The sequence below is a fragment of the Zonotrichia albicollis genome, chromosome 2 (assembly GCF_047830755.1).
Source record: "Zonotrichia albicollis isolate bZonAlb1 chromosome 2, bZonAlb1.hap1, whole genome shotgun sequence".
Taxonomy (NCBI): domain Eukaryota; kingdom Metazoa; phylum Chordata; class Aves; order Passeriformes; family Passerellidae; genus Zonotrichia; species Zonotrichia albicollis.
In genome coordinates this window covers 9537923-9559866 of record NC_133820.1, presented here as the reverse complement: position 1 = coordinate 9559866, position 21944 = coordinate 9537923, and the positions used below count along the sequence as shown (strand labels likewise).

Sequence of the window (21944 nt, the reverse complement as noted above, 5' to 3'; positions counted from 1 at the left end):
GCTCGCCAGGGAGGCAGAACACCTCCCAGGCACCAGTGGAGGATAGCCATGAGAGTTCCTGCCCATCAGCAAACAGTGCCACATAGGACTCTGCTGGAACAAAAAAGCCTTTTGCAGGACCTACTTGGAGATAACAGGAGAGTCCTTCCATGTGTGCGCTTGTCGGCGCAGCTGCCAGCCTCGCCTTGTCACATCCTTTCCCTGACACAATCTGTGGAGCAAATGTATTTCTGCATCCATCCTCAGTTTGTAGGTCTCCCCACACTGAACTTAATGAGGGGATTCTTATTTTTGTTAAGTTGAGTTGTTAACACGTACCCCATTTCCACAAGCTGTTCCTCAGTGAAGCAGGTTGGAAATACTTGTAAGGCTCTGAAAGGTGACTGGGGTTTCAACAAATTGTGCCAAGTTTGCATACAAACAGGATGTAAATTTTATGTGTGTGCTGCATGTTCTATTGGAAACATGAGGCATTTTCATCAGATGAAAATGATCATAGTACATGTGGTTGTGTGTTATATCTGAGCACACCTTGTTTCTTGATTTCTTTAATTTTGCTTACTTGTCGCTTATGTTATGTATAGTTGTCTTTTTTTCTTTCTGTCAAGACAAAAACTGAAAAGGCAACAGTTAAGATGAAAATCTGTTTTCACCCAGCTGAAATACGAGAGCACTGAAAGAACTTTTTTATATTTTTCAGAATATATCCACAGTTTTTTGAATTTCCACTTTAAGCTGGAACAGTCCTCCCAGTAACTGACCAAACCTAGAAATAGCTTCTTTATGTCAATTTAAATGACTATTCAAACTGAACCTTGAGATAAGAAGCCTATTATCATTGGCCCATGACTCAAATAGCCAAATGTATTTGCAAGTCTTGTGTTCTGAATGGGTGGCATTAGCTGATTTCACTGAGACCAAAAAATAGGCTTATGGCATTGTCAGAGAGGTATCTGGAAGCTGAAATACTTCAAGAAAGCTTCTTGTTCCTTGCATGTGAGATATATTGACAAGTGGCTTAGGAAATCAGCTTGCTCCCCAGGCTGCATGAAAATGCAGAAATTGATGTGCTGAGGCACATATATGTCAGGTATCAGAGGGCAGTATCACACTTTAGATATGTTGACAGCTAAGGCTGCCTGAGAATTTTCTCAGAAAATAGGAAGTGTCACTGGAAAGTGCCCTTTTTGATCAAAGGCTGGACTTTGATCAAATATTTCAAATGCAACATATTCTGCGTAGTGTTTCTCAGCCAGAAGTGAATTTTCTGATGACACTAGGGAACTTTGGGATATAGTCAGTCATATGGCCACGGCACTCTTGTTGTGACCAAGGCAGCTCACAACTGGATGCCCCAGTGCTCAGATGAGTGCCAGATTATTGGACTGCAGAGTCAGTGTTTTGCTCTCCCTTGCCCACTAATTATGCCTTTGATACAGGATAATTATGTCTGTAATACTCAAGAAACTGGGGAAGACTTTCAAATAGTTTGATAATTAGAGCATCACTGGAGTCAGAGACCAGCTTTGATTATGTAGTCCCCATCAGGGTGAGCAGGGATTTGTTCTCTCAGTTCCTTGGTTAGTACTTTAGGTACTACTTATTATTCTGACTAAGTTTCTGCCTCTCTTACATGAATATCATGAGAATCCCTATCCCACTGTGGAATGGAAAACAGCTGAAACCTCAACTGCTTTATGAGGCAGGGACACTTTGTAGCTATAGGTTGCACAGATTATATCTGTACTAGGATCAGCAGCCCAGCTGGCAAATACTTTCTCCAGTACCCGATTCACCTAGAGATTTAAACAATATAATTGAATTTCAGTGTGAGGAGACATTGAAGCATCAGGCTTTGTTGCTATGGGGAAACAAAGATTTGGTGCTCAGTTTTCAAACACAAATCAGGCTTTATGTGTTCGGTGTCTGTCCCACCAGTCTGACAGTGGAATAACTCTGTCCATGGGGACAGAAAAGAAATATTCTGCCCAACTGCACAGTGTAGGCTGCCTTCCTCTACCAGTAATGACCTTGGAATTCTCTTCTTTCATTTCTTCATCTAAACAAGTCCCTTGTCTCTCGGCTTCACTCCTTCTAATATCTCCATTATCTCTAATTTCTCTCTTTGAGACTCCCAAAATCCAAGTGAGTCCCGTATTAGCACTCCTCGTGTCAACCTACATTTTACCAATCTCCTAAGATCATCAAGATGCTGCACTTCTAAAATCTTCCTCTCCACCTCAACTAATCTCTAAGCTGAAGTTGTTCTTTGCATTTCCCTTCTCTGTGTGTTCCTAGTTTAAATCCTCCTGCAACATAAAAATATCTGCATGTGCTTTTCTCCTAAAGCAGCCCCTCCTGCCCTAGTTCTTGTTGGTTCCTACTCCTGCTGACTTTTAAAAAATTTCTCCATGTCCCACAAACTAAAATTAACCTACTTTCTTTGCACTGTTCAGTGACCCCATTTCTAACTCCACTTTTTTAGCCTTACCTGTGCTTTGAAAGCTTCACTTTCCCTCCAGAAGGTTCATGTATTTGTTCCTCTATCTCCACTGTCACTGGGGTTTCTTTTCACTGGTTAAAATGTTCTTTCCCTTTTCAAGAAAGCTGTCCTTTCTGCCAGGCTACAGACGGAAGGAAGAGCCTGTTTTCCATCCTAATAGAAGTAATATCAGCTCAGTTCACACATAGTGAATCAGAGGATCTTGGCTGGACTTGCTGTAAATACTCCAAAACAAGGAAGGAAGAGCTTTGGTCTGGAATTGAGTAGTGGAAAGTCTCACTTCCAATGTGCTGCCAGCCAGGTCGATTAGAAATATTGCTGGGCTTGTTGCCTGTCTCTAGCAGGCAGAACAGGAGGTGAAAATAGGAGTCTTGGCTACTTCTGAGTTACAGAATCACCTTTTTCTTCCCTCTCTATTTCTCCCGGTTTTGATCCAGCTGACGTTTGGAGATAACAGAAGAAAGCCTGTGAGCCACCATCTAAAGGACAAAAAGTCCCATGATAGGGGCTTGTTTCTGTTGCTAGAATTGCATCTCCTTCTGTGTTTTTCTGTGCCCAAAGTTAAAGCCATGGCACAGAAGGCAGTGCTGCCAGTGCACATTGTGCCACCCTCCCTGGCCACTCAGTTGTGGCTTTCTTGATTCATTGGTTCATTTTTACATGAGGGTTTTTTTGGCTGATCCTTATAAATCATCAAGAGACATCAGTGGGTAAGATGGATTAGACTGTGCTTTCTGCAGCAGGCCAGGGATGAGTGAGGGCAGCTGGGTACCCCACTGAAAAGGCATCTGACAAACTATTCCTCCACCCAAGAAAGAGTTTGAAAGCCACAACAAAGCTCCAAAAAATAGATGAGTCCCCAAGCAGTCAAGGGATTCGAAATGTTGAGCCATTCTTCCTCCTATTGAATTCCTGACAAGAAAAAGAAGTCAGGGAAAAATAAAAGAAGCAAACCAAGTGGGATGAGAGCTTTCTCTGTAAGATCACTCTCCCACAAATGGAAGTGTCTCAGCTGGAGAAGTGGATCCAAGGACAATAAGAGCAGAGGGTTTAACCAAAATGCATTGCTCACTGCACTTCTGCCTTATCCATTAGAGCTGTATATCAGAAATAGAACCTCTTCTCCATAGTGGCACAAGACATTTGGATCCTGTGAAACAGTCACTCCTAAAATATTGCACATGACTTCCCACTCTTAAAAAAAACCCCAGAAATTAGGAAATTCCTAACAATAAAACCCAGTTTCTTTTTTTTTGACAATTTACTCTTATCTTGGAAGTTCTTGACTCCAATGACAGTTTTTTTGGATGATGTCCTTAACCTCTGTGTTTTCCACAAAAAGTGATTATGCAAAACTGTGCTATAATCACAGTGGATTTCTGACATTTGCTATGTTTTATTATAATTTTATCTAAGAGTGAATTTAAGAAGTTATAAAGTGCACATGAATAAAACAGGAAACATATTTCTTATACAGGAAAACCTGTCTTTCCTTGTTTCTGCACTATGGTACAAATGTACAGAGGCTTAAAAAGAAGTGTTTTTCAGTAAATATTCAGAATATTCCCCATTCCATTCTTTTATTACTTATAACCTTGTGACAGCATTAGCACATTGATGCTGATTCTGCTGACATATATAAATACATCTTCTTTTTTGGGGCATATGCTCTGGAATCAGAATTCTGTCAAAGAAATGTAAATAGCTGGCCTTTTTTTTCCCACATTATACCTCTAACATTTTCTTTTTCTTTTTTGGATTTGCAGGTGGCAAAGGAGGGAAAAAGAAGAAAAACAAAAATACTGCCAAGCCCCAGAAAAATAATGGTTCAACCTGGGCCAGTGTTCCCCTGCCACCCCCTCCTGTGCAGCCACTTCCAGGCACAGAGCTGGAGCACTATGGGGTGGATCAACAAGAAGCAGGGTAAATTTTTTTTTTTTCTTTTTCTTTTGAAGAAAAATCTGTGATTTGCAGAAATGAGTCCTTTTCTATTTTTTTTTTTAATTTTGATAAGTGACAATATTATTCTGTTTTGTTAAAAAAAAAAAAAAAAGAGAACAACTTATCCTGTAGACTGATTCAAGGCTGTGGAGGAGGAATGTTTGAATAGCTTCTCTGGATAGTGGCTGAAGATGGAAACAAAAGTGACCTTGCTTCATCACCATGTAGGGCTTCAGTGCTTTCTCATGCTGAGAAGTGTCTCACTTCACAGGTAGCTTAATTGAATTCTGGGATTGCATGCAGCTGATGGGACTCAGAGTGAGTAAGGATGACATAATCTGGCTCTGTGTATTTTTTCACTGCTTTGATGTTTAAAAATATTAGAGCCAACAGAACCCCCACCAAATTGGATTAATTTTTGAAGATCAACCAATGGATAATAATCTTCTCATCGGCTTTTAGAAGAAATTTCACAGTTGAGGAAGGCATGCTAATTATAGGATTTTTTGTTATTATTCAAACAACTTTCAAGTATCTGGAACCTTCAACATAATTTTGCATAGCTCAAACTTGTTCTCAAGGACACAAAATCAGACAAGAAGTGCTAAAGAAAGGAAAAGAGACATTTCCTACACAGACAACAGTTACGAATTGCTTTTTATAAAGTGTAATTATGTGATATACCAGGTTATCAAACTCTGGAGGTAAATCAGAGTATATAAAAACATAGTTTACTGTGGGTAGCTCTGTTGGAGTCTTTGAGAATCATTTTTCTGTCCGGGACAAATTTCTGTCTGTTTCAATACATGGATTAATCAATATTTCCCAAGGATGAAACATTTTTAAGAATACATTGTAATAGCTTTACTAAATAAAAATATTTCAACTGTTATCTCACTTATAAGGGGGAATTGATCATTACTACTTTCATAATTAAAGTTAGAAAAATTCCATATTGTTGCAGTTTATACCAACTCCTTTGACTCTTATAATGAGCAATAAATGACTGTATTAGTCAGTGAAGTTCTTCTTAAAATTAAGGCCCATTCAGGCTGTACAGTTAAAATTTCAAAGTAATGGAAAATTAATAACCTTACTGATTGTGAATGTTGTTTAAATCTCAAAACAAAAAGTTCATTTAATCATTGTCTTCTGTATTCTGTTATAAGAGGCTAAAATAAATTTTAACTTGTTTCATCGTATAATAATTTTGTCTTTATCAGTTTATATCCTTAAAACACATGTGCAACCATTTCACTAAAACTATTATGCAGCAGAAGGCGAACCACTTGGATTTTCTTCAGAACAATGAAGTAGCATTAAAGTTAAATGGAAATACCTTATAGAGGAATCCCTTGTGACACAGGGCTTGACTCCTCAGTTGCATAAAGCATCTGTAATTTAGCTGGAAGGAATGATGTTGGTCACCAAGACAACATTGGTTATTTAAGGAGAAGGTAATCACCAGCCTCCAGGTTCACAACCATCCAGACTTAGTTTTTTCCTCTGATTATGCTTTGAATTACTCTTCTCTGCTTTTTTAATGTCTCATTAGCAATGGTGGTAGCAAGACCTTGTAACATGCATTTCACCAAACACAGAAAAAAATCTGAAGGTTGGACTTAGAGTCTCAGTCTGGAGCTACAGTAATTTGCAACCACCTTTGATAAAGATGGAATCTGCAATGCCTGTACTTTCTGAGGATGCTTCCAATACTAATAATCCTTCTGTATTTAGGGGTTGGTCTTGTTTTTGATACTTGTTTATTTGATACTTATTGTCTGTCTCTAGGAAAAGTTAAGGAAGTAGTATCTTTTACTTAAAAAAGTCCTTTCTAGTGAGTTCCAGGGAGGGAAACTTCATTAGTTGCAACAATGTGTGTAATGAAACACAGTTTTTACAGAATGGGCTCTGTATCTATCACTTTTATTTTATATTTTAAAGGAACAAATCTATTAATTTAATGGATTTAGGACTTTAATAGTAAAAGATTAACATAGAATACAAGTGCTGACAGTACAATAAAACTTATTAGAAAAATAGAAGCTCATGTTTGTTAACCAGAACTTATTAGGGTCTTAATTATAATGAAATTGCAATCAGAGGTTGCTAATGAAGTTAAGGGACTTAGATTTCAATAAGTGTACTTGAAAAAGTGGCTTTTTTACCACATTAGATTTACTCAAAAAATGAAAAAGAACATGGATGTTACCAATAATCACTGTGGTGATAACAGATGTTTCTATAGCTGTATCACTTATGTGACCTGTAGTTACTATGTAGTCTGTTAGGTTTACTTGTTCCTTTTTTTTTTCTTTGTTGGTTTTGGAGGGTTGTTGTTTTTGGGGATTTTTGTTTTGTTTTGTTTTTCTCTAAAATGAAGGTTAAGGCTTGTGGCTTTGCAGATACCTTATGTTAAGAAGACAAAGGATCTTGTACCTGAAATCTTGACTCTCAATCTCCTGCTTTCCATTTCAAACAAAATTGGGGTAAAGGTACAGTACTTTTGCAGAATCTTTTCACTGAGCAACCTCTTTACTAAGAAACCTTTTTGCTACCAAGTTGAACATTTGGGGATTTGAAGTGAGTAGGGTCAGAAGGCGAGGACAATCCAAAGCTCGTTTATTCATCATTACAGAGTCACCAGGGAGTGACTTTTTCCCCTGTCCTTTTTAAAGAAAAAGGCATTGTAGCAAAGCATGAGGTTGAGAGAGCAAAAGGAAGCAAGAGATCTGTTTCACTGCACAGTTTTCACAGCTTGATTTAGGATGGTCCCTTCAGCCTTGGTTGCAAATGTCATGAGTAAATATTTTTTGGAAGGACAAATTACAGCTGGTCATATCTTAATTGTTTGCTTAGGATGAATATGTGTCATGTAACATTTTGTTAAATCTCTGTGTTATGAAAATGGTAATGATCAATCACTCAAGCTCTCCTAGAGGCCAGATGTTAAGAAGCAGCCTTTATTTTCACTTCTGTACTCATATGTGTTAGTATATCTTTTTATGGTTATATCTACACATATAGAGATTTAAATTTATGCAAGTGTGAATTACCAGATATATCTTCCATGGACTTTTGGATTACTGAGTCAGCTGTCCTGAATCTGTGTGTTTAAATGCAGACTGAAGACTTCTGAATAAGGAAAAAGTAGTTTAGTTAATTTAAGAAATCTTTGGGTTTTGCTGAAAGTAAATGTTCTGTTCATAATACAGGTTTTGCAACTTCTCCATCTCAGTGTTCCCAGCCTTTTCATAACCTGGCTTCACACTTGAGAAAATTGACAGTAATTCATTTTTCTTTGGGAAATTGGTAAATCCTTCCTTCCAAATCAGAAGCTTTAAAGGAGTATTTTTAAGCCGGTTTGAGAAATTAACTCTATCATGCAATGCACTGCCTGCCTGCATTGCAGAAAAAAGGACCTTGTCAGCAGTCCTTGAAGGTGGAAAGAAGATAAAGTGACTTAGATGATGCTTGGGAAATGGCCTTTAGAGTGTGTGATGGTTTGACAGTGAAGGAGCTGTGAGAGCTTGTGGCTGTCTGGTTATGTTTTGAGGGGGAAAAAGAAAAGCAACTGTGTATCCTGATTTGTTTTGGAATACACTAGAAGTTAAGAAGAAATGTGTATTGATGCTCCAGGGACTGATGCCTGACTGGATGTTTTGAAGATGGAAAAAGTAGACAGTTGAGATTTGAGTGGTGTGATTGTCAGCAAAGCTGGATACAACTGAAGTTGTGTTCAGATAAGTGAATTACTCTGGGGAGGTAATGCACAGGGAATGGCCACAGTCACTAAGGCCTATCCACCTGGAATGATGCCAGAGTCTCTAAGGGACAGTATCCCAGGATGATACTGTCATACAACACTGAATTGAAAGATCCTCTCACGAGTGCAGAGACTGAAAAGAATTGACTTGCTGTCAAAACTTGTGTAAGAGGTGGTAATAAAATACAAAGCTTTTGTTTCTAGCCCTGATCAAATATAGCACCACTCCTTACACCTTTGGTATAAGGCAACAAAACCCACAAACTCCTACCAGGACACCCTTTATGTCTGAAGAAAGAAGAATTTTTTATTATTCAAGAATACTCCTAGTGGTTAATCTTTCCATTTGCTTTGGGCAGATGTGTTGAAAGTGTTCAGAAATGTAGCACTGTCTAGGTAAGTCCCAGTACAGATTGGTTAGGAGGTGGGGGTGCTGGCAGAGCTGTCAACATGTGTGCTAATGTACCTTATCAGCTGGTTCTGTGACACAGCATATGCTTGGGGTCAGTGCTGCTGTGACATGGATGTATTGCATGTCTTAGGAGATACTGTGTGCAGGGTGGGAAGACCAGAATTTATGAGCAAAGTGTAGCTTTTTGTTTAGGTTCCAAACCAGAAACAAATGGTAAATTTATAGACAATAAAGGGGAGGATGGAAGTAAGTGGATAATGCTCTTGGGCTCGTGGTGTTACTCTTGGCCATGGTGCTGTGCGAGGCCAGGAGTTGCACTTGGTGATCTTTGTGGGTCAATTTCAATTCAGCTTTTTCTGGGATTCTGTGAAATAAGTGTATAAGTGCTACTACATAAAGCTTGCTCTGCCTTTTAAGAATGCTGCTATTTTCCTGTCCAGGTCAATATTCATTCTGCTACATTAACGATCCTGGAAGCGAGTTAGTTCATTTTTGTTGTTGATTGTGGTGTAACATTATCTAATCACCATTAATGAATGTGATAATGGGTCAGTAATTTTTCTGTTGCATATCTTGTTCAAGTTGCTTAGGTGTTGTGGGAAAAATTAAACTGACTCAGTAAGGACAATCTAGGCAATTAAGACCCTATTTTTATTAAATTTTAGGACTCACACTGTGAGCAAGGTTTCCAACTGAATCAGTAATCCTGTATACCCTCTACATTCTCTACTGTGCAGCAGAGATGAGTTTTGATATACACTAAGTTTATTTGGTTTTTATTGTAGATATGACAGTGATGGTTGGTGTCCACCTTTGCCAGTTCAGACCTACCTGCATCAGGGCATGGAAGATGAGCTTGAGGAAGATGATGATCGTGTCCCCACACCTCCTGTCCGGGGAGTAGCTTCATCTCCTGCCATCTCCTTTGGGCAGCAGTCGACTGCAACTCTCACGCCTTCCCCACGAGAGGAGATGCAGCCAATGCTTCAAGCTCACCTTGATGAGTTAACAAGGGCTTACCAGTTTGATATAGCAAAGCAGACATGGTAAATGTTTGAATGGGTCACCTGTGGTCAGGGAAATTAAATAATAATATTAATAATAACAACAACAATACTACATTCCTTTTTGATGTAAATAATGACCTTGTTCAACAGCGTTTCAGTTGTGTTTCCAAAGAAGTAAAATGCAAGAAGAAATAGAAAAACTCTACCCACAGCTGGAAGGCCGTAAACATCCATATGTGCTTTTTAAATCATAACACTTGGTAATATGCTAAATTTTGTCTGAAAATATGTAAAAACAGTATTCCTCCAAAATTTTGCATGTGTTTGGCTAAGTAGTTAATACGCACCTCCTGACAGCTTTTGTACAGTTGTGAGTGCTCTCTTTTCAGGTTAGCAGAAGACAGGAATTTTTTAGGATTTTCAAAAATAATAATATTCTAAATTCCTGATTAAAAGTAATGATAGTTTCTTGAAATAGCAATGTGGCAACTTTTACACTGTGTCACATGAGAAAGAATTATTTGCATCTCTGTACTTTAAACTACCATGAGAATTTCTGATCCGTAGGAAAAACCCAGAAACAGCAGAAAGCAAGTCGTTAGTATTTATAGGATGGATCTAGTGTTTCAGAGTGCTTTATGCCTCTTTAAAGGAAGAACAAGCAAATACCACAGTAACATTTCCCCTGCAAAGCAAACAGAAGCAATCTCTTCAGGGACTGAGAAAGAACTTGTCAAGTGCACCAGGCTGGGGACGTGGTGAAGGTCAGTTGGTTCCTGGATGTTCCCTGAGCAGCAGTTGTCCTTTTACAACTCCTCTACCCAGACAAAGCCCGCGACTCTCGGCGGAGCGGAGCAGAGCTAGTTACCGAATGGCACGCTGCCAGCAGAGGAGCAGCCTTTCTTTCTTCCCTGCTAAATAAAGCCACAAAGTTATTCAGCTTGAGCTCCCATAAATACACCAGGCAGGTAGGCAGGCGGTGCCAAACCAAAGCCAGCTGTTTTCCCTGGGCACCGTGGAAGCCTCAGGGCTTGTCTGCAATCTGCACTCGATCAACAGGGTACCCCAGTCCCGCTGCAGCGCCGCGCTGCCAAGCTCCGACCCCAGCCTGCCTGTGGGACTGACCCAAATCCCAGGCAGCAGCCAGACCTGGCCTGTTGAAGGCACTGCCTTCTGAGCCAGCACACAGATGCACACCCTGCCAGCACAGGCAGTGGCTGCTGCATTGTGCAGCTGGTACCTTTCCTACGCCCTCCAAACCCCCAGACCAGCGCAGACGCGGATAACGGAGCAGGACACTGGACCAAAGCCTCATGTACCTGGCAGGGAAGGTCTTGCTCCCTTTTTGGGGGAATGAAAATGGATCAGGAAGTTTCATACAGTGTTTAGGATTATACAGATTTTAATGTTGCTCTTGTGTAAAGTCACAGTATTTGAGCCTGAAACTCTGAAAAAAATAACCAAAACAAAACAAGAACATAACCTTTTTTTCATACCTTTTGAGTATTGGGCTAAATGCTGAGGGTGATTTTTACATACAAGTGATTTTTATTACATGGAATTTTTAATATATTTTTGTTCTTTGGCTGGATATGTATCATGCTAGTCAAAGTTAGTAGAAAGTCTTCCATTGTTTTGACTGGGAAGGAATATTTTTTCAGTGTTCTTTTCACAAAGTTCACCTGTCCATTGTAGAGACAGGGGAAAACTAAACAGCAAAATGAGACCTGTCAGGGTACTATGGGAGTAGCAACTGAGAAATACAGACATCAGCCAACTAGGAATTTAAGAAAGAGCCCATTAGAGATTACTGGAAAAGTACATAATCATTATGGCCTTGATCCAGCAAATCACTTAAGTATATGCTTAACTGTGAGTACATGAGAAATTGACTTCAATTGTTCTATCACAGGCTGAACATTAAACATATACTTAAGCATTTTGCTTGATTAGGAGCTAATCACATTGTTTATTGAGGGTTAGTTAGATGGTAGTGCCCTTTAGTGCCCCAGTGTTTTGAACACAGTGTAGAACACTAAAAACCTGGTGTCCAGGCAGAAAAGTGTTCAATAACTGTTAATCAGAAGGAGGTTGTATGTCAGAAAGGAAGCACTTGTTCTGGAAATTAGATTCAGAATAAGCAATAAGTTAAAACCTACACTGAGGTGGAGAAAGTTTCCAGTGGTACATAGCATTTACCATGATATTCTCATATCTGATAGATTTACATGATGAAAATTTTAAATAAAAGGCTTATTGAATAAAGAGAATTCATTCATGCAGACAATAATTCAGCACAAGGTTTCCACTGAAAATGTATTATAACTGGGAGCCAAACAGGTGACAATTGTGATTTCTTCAGTTTTCCTGATGTCCAAGCAAGAGACCAGCAGAATCCTGGATCCCATCCAGAGTGCTGCCGATTCAAATCAGGTCATGGCACCTCATGTAGAGCCACCCAAGGATTCTCACATGCCTAAGTTAGCGATTTCAAGTGTGGTACATGCTCTTGTGCCAAGGCCAGTCATGCCTGGGTCCCCTGGCGCAGCTTGCTGTGTACCTGTTGTGCTGTGGGGAATGCTGAAGCTGATGGTTTTCTTTTCTCTCAGAGACCAGGCACATCAGACTCTGAATCCCATCCTTGCCTGTGGCCATTTAGCTATCCTGTGGGTGTTTTTTTGTCTTCTTTTTTCTTTTTGCTTTATGTAATTGCTGCGTGGAGTAATTTCACACATGCATGCCCTAATACTGCTGCAATTAAATCAATTAAACTTCTTGGAATAAAGCAAAATGAAAAGGCCTCGCTGATGATGCATTCATTGGACTTGAAAATTTCTTCTGTCCTACTGGCCATTTCCCCCTCTTTAGGGTGACTTTTGCTTCGGGCTCTGCATCTGTTTAAGCGGAAGGAGTGAGATTTAACTTTGGTTCAATGTGTGATTTGCAAAGGGGAATATTGGGTGAGACACTTTTGTGCTAGGCTGGGATTCAGAATTGTGTTTTCCATGGGTTTCCTTCCTGATATATGCAGCCTCTGTGTCTATCACTCTTTGTCTGTGAGATGACACTCCTCACCTTCCCCATCCTAGAGGATTTTATCTTGATTCTTTTTATTTTAGACTGGAAAGTGTGCAAGCACTCTGGTATTAGAAGCTGCAGTGAATAATTGAACTGAATTTTCTTGAGTTTGGCCTGACCAAGCACATTTTGTAAATGTAGTTCATGTTGAAAGTGTGTTTTATTGACCATGGGCTGCAAAGTCTCGTCCATTCTGATAACTTCTCCTATTTGTTTGTGTAGGCACATCCAAAGCAATACACAACCTCCTCAGGCTCCAGTTCCTCCCCTAGGATACGTATCTGGAAACCTCATTTCAGATTTGGAAACAGATGTTCCAGATGACGACGACGATGAGGATGACATTGAAGAAGAAACTGTAGAACTCAGCAGGCCACTAAGAGGTCTAGAGCATACTCCAGGCTCCAGTATGGACAATCTAGACAGCTCTGTAACAGGTAACCAAACACACTGACACCAACTTGTTACTACCAGTTAAATACATCACCATTTGGGCACTTTCTAAGTGAAAATTTATTCCACTCGATTTCTGTAGCATTTAAAATGTTAATGCTAAACGCTAAAGTTAAAGAAGGATTTGGAAATACTTTGCTTTGCTAAAAAATGATAAGGAAATTCATGAATTTTAAAAAGCTTTAAGACTTGAAAGAAAATTTAGTTATATCCTGGCTTTCATGAAAGGTTCATTCTAGTATAGAAGCAAGGCAGTTACATAAAAAGGAGGGGGAAGACCTCAGCTTAGCAATATATATTTCATAAATCAGTAGCAGCAAAAAATGTTATCTTAAAACACTTTTAGATATTCTGCTCGGCAAATGCTTTCTAAGATGAACACAAGGAAGTTAAGGACTTCAGAGTAAGTGTAGCCAGATTGGCACAACATTTATTTCTAGAGTAAATACAACATTTTTGTAGGAAAATGTGTATTTTGAACATCCTTTGTATTGCTGAATTTAGCAATTGTTCTCTTTCAGAAAATCTGTCTAATATTTCTGACCCTCCTTCCCTCACTTCTTCCTGTCCTTTGCATGCCTTGGAAAACTACATCATCATCAAAGGGCACCTAGAAAGGGAACCTGCTATAATAAATTAATGCATGGAATCTGAATGAATTAAAGTGCTGTTGGTGCAATTTAGGCAGTGAAAGGCATTGTTTTTTGAAAACATGGATTTTATATGGACATCATGCACTTTTTGGAAGCATCAGTGTAGTTCTCTTTAAGTTGAACCTGGACCTCTGTATAATGTACTGTGTCCATAGTGTGAAGGTGTGCTGGAGACCCAAATATCCCCAATGTCCCAGTGTTAGTGGGTGCTGCTTCAGTTTTTGATCTCAGCAGATAAACACTCATTGCTGGTTTTACCTTAAGGGAGACTTGTTCAGAACGACTTCCTACCATAGCACCTCAGGTTCCTTCTTTGTCTGGACCTCTGAAATTCCAAGGCTTTTGCACTCATGCTAAAGATTGCTGTTCTGAAAACACTGCAGGAATATGGCACTGATGGAGCATCAATGCTATAATTTTTCTCCTTTCCTTTCTTTAATGAAATAGTGTGTAGCTTAATCCCACCTTCCATGTTTTCCTTCACCCTAGAGCCAGACTGCTTGCCAGTCTAATTAAGATTTAAGAATTGTATCCCTGCTGCTGCAATTTGAAATCCAGATGCAACTGAAGGACATAGAGTTAAAGTTTAAATCTCTGAATTGAGAAGGTTAACTTCTTAGTGCATGCATATGTTAACTCACTTTGCTTGAATTTCTAGAGTAATCTCCTTCAGGCTATAATTCTGCATATTTTTGCATATCTCACTAATGGCTCAGAAGCATTTCTGTTAGGAATTCACTAAGAGTTTTAGACTGGTAGAACAGGAATAAATAAATTTTAAAAAAACAGGTTGGTATACATTTTTATTTTGGTAGATATTAATATGGCAATGCTTATGTATCTGTAAATCAGAAAATGAATGTTTCCACATTTGCATCTTCACCTTATAGTTTGGATCACCCTCCCTAGAGCAAATAATGGATAGTTGTATTCCTGCTCCAATTTGAAACTTCAGTGCTTATTAAAATTTATACTTTTATGAATAACCTTCAAAATCTTGTTTAATTTTTGGAGTGTTAAATGTCTAATTACTTGATTGTTAAAGGCTTCTTGATATTTTGGAAGAAATTGGTCAGAACTTCATAATGTAGAGTATACTTATGCTGATCTAAATATGCTTCCACTCACCACCACTAACTTCATGTGGCCTCATCCAGCTGAAATTTAAGTTTTTCCTTTTGCTGTTTCTTTTACTTGTTTAATTCCTAGCTGGATCATTCCTTGCCTCTGTTTCACTGCATGGCAAGGTGTGTGCTGGCACTGCAGGAACGGAATGTGCAGCTGGAGGGGAAGGAAAATTACAGACTGCCCCTATAGCACTTAGCCAACATTTAGACTGACTTAATTTAGGAATGATAGCCTTACAGGAGTACACCCAGAGTGTTAGCATAAAGGGTCTGTTAGATGGCAAAATCTCCAAATAACAAAACTACTTCTGTTTTCCTCAGTTACTATATGGGTAAAACCTTGATTTCTATTTAGAAGAGTTTGTATTGGGCTTGTTTTTTGCTTTTTTGGGTTTTGTTTCTAATGGTGGAAAGGAATTGCCTATTATACTTGGGCAAGATTTGGTTTTCAAAAGATAATATTTATTTTTCTTTGTCTGTTTCCCTTAACTCTTCTAGGCTGTGTTTAATGGTGTTAAGGAGTGTATAGCAAATTGCTTCAGTTGTTCCCAAGCTGTTTCTCATTCTTCAGTTTGATTGGTTTTAAAATATTGTAGAACAACTAAATTGTTCTTTCATGTGCTGAGAATATATAAGCTACTTCTTTTCACAGAGCCTTTGGTGGCTTCAGCCAGCATTTTTCTAAGAATTTATAGATCACGTTTTCACTTCTCTAAACGTATTTGAAAATGGAGGCAGATGAGAACAGCTGACCCAGATGAAGCAATATTTCTGTTCATTCTGAAGTGCCCTGGGAGTTCAGTGTTTGTGAGAAATCTAAATTGACATCCCCTGGTCCTGACTTGCTCCAAACAGAGTTGCTGTGGCGGGAGCAGGGCGAGGTTCCTCACCCTGTGGTGTTAGCAATGCCTCAAAGGTGCCCACTCTTGGGCTGAAATGGGGCTTTGTTCTTCATGGCTGAGCTGAGAACAAGGATTTTCCGCAGTGCCAAGTGTGGGATTCTCTGAGGGGAAGCGCTGGCTCACTGTTTGTGAGCCAAAGCACAAACTGCTGAATCCCTCTGACACCACGGCGCTGCTCCTTTAAACTGTTTAAAAGTCAAGTTGTCTTCCAGGCCCTTGAGTTTTAGTCACAGCTAACTGAAGATGCAGACAAGGATTTAATCTGCACTATTAAGCTTTTCTCTTTGCAGGTGGCAGAGACATAATGTTGACATGTATAATAAAGTGAAAAGAAAGGAGGAGTGCACAGGAACTGTATCTTAACATTCTCCAGATATCACAAAGAGAATTCAAGGAGGGAGGTTTAAATTTGCATGTTTGTGGGATGTAATATGAAACTAAAGCCAAGGTTTTGCTTCATTCCCAGTATGGTTTGTTAGGATACTGAGTCACTGAATCTGCTTAAAAAAGACAGAGAGAAAGAACCAAAAAACATTGGTAAAACTTTTCCTCACTTAACTTTTAATTCATAATTATTTAGGGTTATTTTTTGCTTTCAGAAACACAATGAGATATGTTTTTTCTTTCTCTTATGTTTAATGTTTGCCTTTATAATGAATTGCTGTGCAGAGTTATGGCATGAATGGCCACAAAGAGTCTGTTGCATTATTCTACTTTAATACACTTAATTAATTGCATATGATGATTTTAGAAGAAATTAATTTGCTTCTCACTGAAGTCACTAGGAGCAAGCCTAGGTTTTTTCAGGTCAAAGTGTTATGCTTTGGGGGTTTTCTTTGCTCTGTCCTTATCTTCTCCTCCTGCAGCACCAGTGCAGCTGGTTGTGAGAGCTGTGTATCTTTAGTCCTGGTGCGTTTTAACTGAGGGAGGAGTTTGACTCATTAACTAGCATGAAATTAGAGCAAGACCTCTTCTATCTAACTGATACAAACTGATATAAACAGAGAGTTATTCTTGCAAACAGTGACTCAACAAATGGGTTACATTTTTTTTTAATAGAATTATGTAGATCTAAATCATGAAAATCTCTTCAGATTGTGTGGGTCAGCAAGGAAGAATATCCCTTATTTGACATGTTTTAGTCTTGATTAAAAGACTCACTGATCACTGTCTGTATGGAAAAAGTTGATCATTCACTGTGTCTGAGCACAAATGGAATAATTCTTGAAAACTGCACAATATCATTTTCATGAGCCATATTTTACCATGGCTCAGCTCAATATTTGTATTGATTTGCTTAGGGATACCTATTGCAAAAGATTCTGGTTTATAAGCAGTTAGACAGATTGCATTTAATAGGAAGAATGTGCTTCATGGATTAAATATGTGCTCAGAAAATAGGAAACTGCTACTTTTTGTATCTCATAAAAATGGTAATGCAACAATTAGCAGGGTCATATTATAAAGCACAGACTTTACTCTAGCTTAATGGATCTAGGGATATGCATTCATCAGCAACGATAGATTTAGCATAAAATGACATGTAAATGAATTGATGACTGATCATAAATTAATTTTAGTGCTGAAGAAGTAATAGAGACACAGCAAGTTGCCACTTTATCATAGTATTTTACTGCTCAGCAACATTTGAGCAACTACTTAATGTTCTGTGCACATTTCTTTTCTAACAGCTTGAATAAATTTGAGATTTTTTGTGCCTTTCAGCAATATGGAAACAAAAAAAAAATCTAAAAGGATGGAATGCAAACAGAAATAAATTTGGCTAAGTGACATAAATTCATTTTTCATTAGATGTTTATGAAGGTCATTAATTATCATTGGACCGGTGAAGTGCTGAATATCTATGTGTGGTTTTTCCTCCTTTTTTTAGTGCTTTCTGCCCAAAAATAAAACATTTAAAACTTAGAGTTTTATTCCAGGTGTATACATTTAAATATATAGGCATTTATGATGGAGGAAAGTAAAAAACAAAGTCTAGCTTTTGGACTGTGATCATATTTAGATTCTGCATTCAAACACTTCTATTATTCTTCCTTGTTTTGATGGTACAATGACTATTGTCCCTTCTATTCCATCATTTCCACCAAAATCAGTGGCCACTCTTGGTGTGTAATTATGAGAGTATTCAGAATATCCAAGAGAAGATAATATCTCCTGTACAAAGGCTGAAAGAATTCTGTAACTGATTTCAGCTGAAGTAGCATCAGTCCCCAAGAATGTCACCCACACTTCAGAAACCTAAGCAGTCTATCCCTATTCCATTAAAAAGCTGCAGAGGAGCAGGGGCTTAGCATTAATATGTGCTGGATGGTCTTGTAAAGAAAAACATCTCTACAACACATAGAGGCTGGTAGATGCAGAAAAGTATCTAATGGAATTCTCAGGAGTGCCAGGTTTGTTGTGAGCAGCTTTTATTTCACAGGTGCATTAGAATTTTTTTATTATTATTTTTAAGTAAAGCAACAGTACACTTTACAAAAAAAAAAAAAAAAAAAGGCATTTTTATTGCCAGCAAAATGCCACTAAAAGCAGTAGCAGGCAGTCTACTGGAAGCTGGCACCTCTGTTTTCCTCACCTTTCCCTGAGAGCAAAGAAGCTTTCTGTTTGCATTAGCACCAAGAGATATTTTATGGAGCAAGAAAACAGAGTTCAACTTTCCACAGAGCTGATTTTGTTCTGCATAAAGCATTTACTGCTGCTGTCAGCAAGAGTAAAATTTACAGTTGCCAGAAAGCGTAAAAACTCAAATGTACTCTTGGAAAACACATAGTGAGCTGCATGTAAAGGAGACACTAAAAGCCTGTTTCATCCCATTTCAAAATGCACAGTTGATCTGAAAGGAACGTCAGCATCTCTTATTCTGCCTTTATTCAGAGTAAAACAAATGTGCATCTGATTTGGAAAGCAGGAGGCCAGTGGATGCCTTTAAACAAGCAGTCACCACGTGTGCTGTGTTAACACAGCTGTATGGTGGCCTGAGGTGCCCAGGCTGGGCTCCAGCACTCCCATGCCTTCTGGGCAATGTCTACACCTCTGCAGGTCAGAGCAAAATGGGATTTACTGGGAAAAAGAAATTCTTTATGCAGGGAAACTGAATAGCTCAGGAATCAGTAGAAATAATGTAGAGGTTTTGCCTTGAGCTCCCTGGTCACACACAGCTGGGGTGCTGAACGTGTCTCAGGGTGTTTTGCTGACTTCAGCAGTTAGAAGTTTCTATATAAAAAGTTGCTTCCAGCAACCAGAAGTAACATAGAATGGTTTGGACTAGGAGGGACTTTTAGAGGTCATCTTGTTTTAGTCCCCCTACCATGAGCAGGGACACTTCCTACTAGACCAGGTTGCTCAGAGCCCCATCCAGCCTGGCCTTGATCACTTCCAGGACTGGGACATCCACAGCTTCTTTGGGCAATCTTTAAAGTTTGGGCAATCTTTAAAGTTCCAGTACTTTATCACCCTCATGGTAAAGAATTTCTTCCTTATATGTAATCTAAACCTTCTCTCAGTTTGAAAATATTGCTTCTTGTCCTGTCACTGCAGGCCTTATCAGAGAGCCCCTTTCTGCCTTTGTAACGACCCCACTTTATATATTGAAATGCTGCAGGAAGATCTTCCCAAAGCCCTGTCTTCTCCAGGCTGCAGAGAACAATCCCAGTTGTCCCAGCCTGTCCTCACAGAAGAAGGGTTCCAACACTCTAATCATTGTTGTGGCTCCTCTCTGGGCACACAGGCCCCTGTCTGCCTTGTGCCAGGGACCCCAGAAATGGATGCACAACTCCAGGTGGGATCATGACATCTCAGTAAAACTCATGTCCCTGAAGGAACAGAACTACACTGCCATCATGACAGGTCCCTCCTAGAACAGCTGCTGGAAGAGAGGAGAAGGGGGAGTGACCCAGAGCCACACCACACTATTCCCAGCCTTACTAACACTTGCTGTCCAAAGAAATATGGAGAAGTTTTGGGAACAGAGCTTTTTATAGGGTTAGCCTAGAAAACTGGCAGTCTGATAATAAAAATGTAGGTAATTTTTGAAAAACTGGTATGTATATGAGTGTGCAGAACAATAGCTCTATTCACACACTGTGGCCTTTTGCAGATTTTCAGTATATTTCATACCTAGAACGAGATTTTTTTTTGACTAATTAACAAAACAAATGAAAACCAGCTACTACACATACCTTGAAATTGTCACACCCAAATTTTCATGTGCATTGTATATTGTGTAACAGCTGAAGTTAGCAAATGGACAAAGCTATGTGAGCAAATAGAAATTAAAAGTTCTTTTAAAACATCCATAGTCTCACAGACCATGGCACTGAAAACAAAAAGCGTTCTGTATATGGTTTTATATGTCTCTATATAGACAATAGAATATATAACACAAAACTCTTGGGCCCTGAAATTAATGGCACACATGTTAAAATTTTATCATCTAAGTCTCATCCTTTGATATGTGTAGCTCTGGTTACATTTTTATGTTTCAGCTGGTGCTCATATATTTTGTGGAATGTGTCTATAAGTGGTTGTCTGAAAATGTCCTTAGTTATAGCATTTCATTTTCTTACATCTTCATTAGGTGTTTTATCTGTAGTATCTCTTTTCATACATCATCAATAACTGTTGCTAAGTGTCTTTGCTCCCCATTCTCTATGATGTCCTATTGCTCTTTGACTGTTAGTTCAGAAAATGTCTTCTCAGAGGAAATTCAGTTGTAGCCTTCCCTTGCTGTTATCTTGGCTCCCTCACATCTGTCTGCATCAGGTCGAGTCTGCTTGGAAAATAACAATTTTATGTGTGCTTTTGGCAAGCAGAATCAACCTCTGTCACTCTCTGTTGCACTTAACACACTTCCTGCCTGTCAGACCTCCACAGCCCTCTTTGGTTTCTTTTCTTGTATCTGAGGAGTGCACAGGTTTTTGTTATTATAGCCTGCCACTTCTCTGACATTAAAAGGCTTGGTCACCGCAGCATCACAAAATCATCCACTGTTCTTGGACTTTGTGGTGCAGCATGCTACTGAATTCCAGGATTCATTAATTGCACTCATGACCTATTTTTGCAGGACATTTTTAATATTTGACACCGCCATTAGTTAATTAGCCTATCAATTAACTAATAAGCAGGTCGTTATTGATTTACTACTTAACAATTTTAAACACAGCAATACTTTCTTGGACATGGATTGAAAAAAGGCTGCTGTACTGCTGCACATTTTATGTGCATTTACAGAAATTCAGCTCTGCTAACTGAGTAAAGTCAGGGCTGTGATGGATCCCTCAACACGTGTCTTCATACGTTTGACAACCAGTTCTCTTCATATTTTGAAAAAAAAAATTAACCAAGAAATAGCTTTTGAAATTGATGGGTAGCTGATTGACGCTTGATTGGTGCCTCAGAAAAAATTAAAAAAAAATATAAGCGAAAGGCAAATAAGATTTATCTTTCCTTCTCTATTTTGCTCTTTATAGTTTACTTATGTCAAGATTTCTACATTTCTTTCATGTAGTTTTTCTGGTATCTGGTTTTCTGGCTGCATTTTTATGATGTTATCACTTTCCTCTCCTGCAGTGGTAGTAGTCCATAGTTAGAAGGTACCATGGGGCCAACACTGGTCTAGCAACTGACTCACTGTTAAATCTGAGCATATATTTGGTTTCCTCGTGAATCTTAATTATTTCTAACCTTTTGAAAAGAGCTTTAATCCAGTAGAATGAACTACTTTAGATCAGCTATTTTCAGCCCATTACAACTGCTCATTTATTTTAAGGTTTTGATTGATAAAATTCCATGTGGCCAGTCTTGTTCAGAATAGCCCTTGAAGCCCAGGTCTGACTTTAGCCATATCTACTGAGACTTACATATATGCAGTCCAAAAATTAAGATTTGGTTTGGCAAATATCAAACTAGCTATTTGCCAATCCCGATTTGTAACAAGATCCTGATTTGTAACAAGTCAGGTAAAACAGAAATTACAAAAGCAGCCACATTCAACTCAATCGCAGGGAAATAATATTAATTTTGGAAAGGATTTGCTGTGTAGCCTTCGCATTTGTAGAGAAAATTTATTTATTTTTTTTACAG

The 21944-nt window shown here is 38.8% G+C and overlaps 1 protein-coding gene across 17 annotated transcripts in view; it reads left to right on the top strand.

Annotated features, from left to right (window-relative positions):
- The window catches only part of ROBO2 (roundabout guidance receptor 2), a 1042455-nt gene that overhangs the window by 994762 nt on the left and 25749 nt on the right, over window positions 1-21944 (top strand). For all 17 annotated transcript variants that reach the window (XM_074532752.1, XM_026794852.2, XM_014268608.3 and 14 more), the window contains 3 exons: window positions 4270-4426; window positions 9408-9668; window positions 12930-13144. In XM_074532752.1, coding sequence (XP_074388853.1) covers window positions 4270-4426; window positions 9408-9668; window positions 12930-13144 — 633 coding nt within the window. The remainder of the gene's footprint in view (window positions 1-4269; window positions 4427-9407; window positions 9669-12929; window positions 13145-21944) is intronic.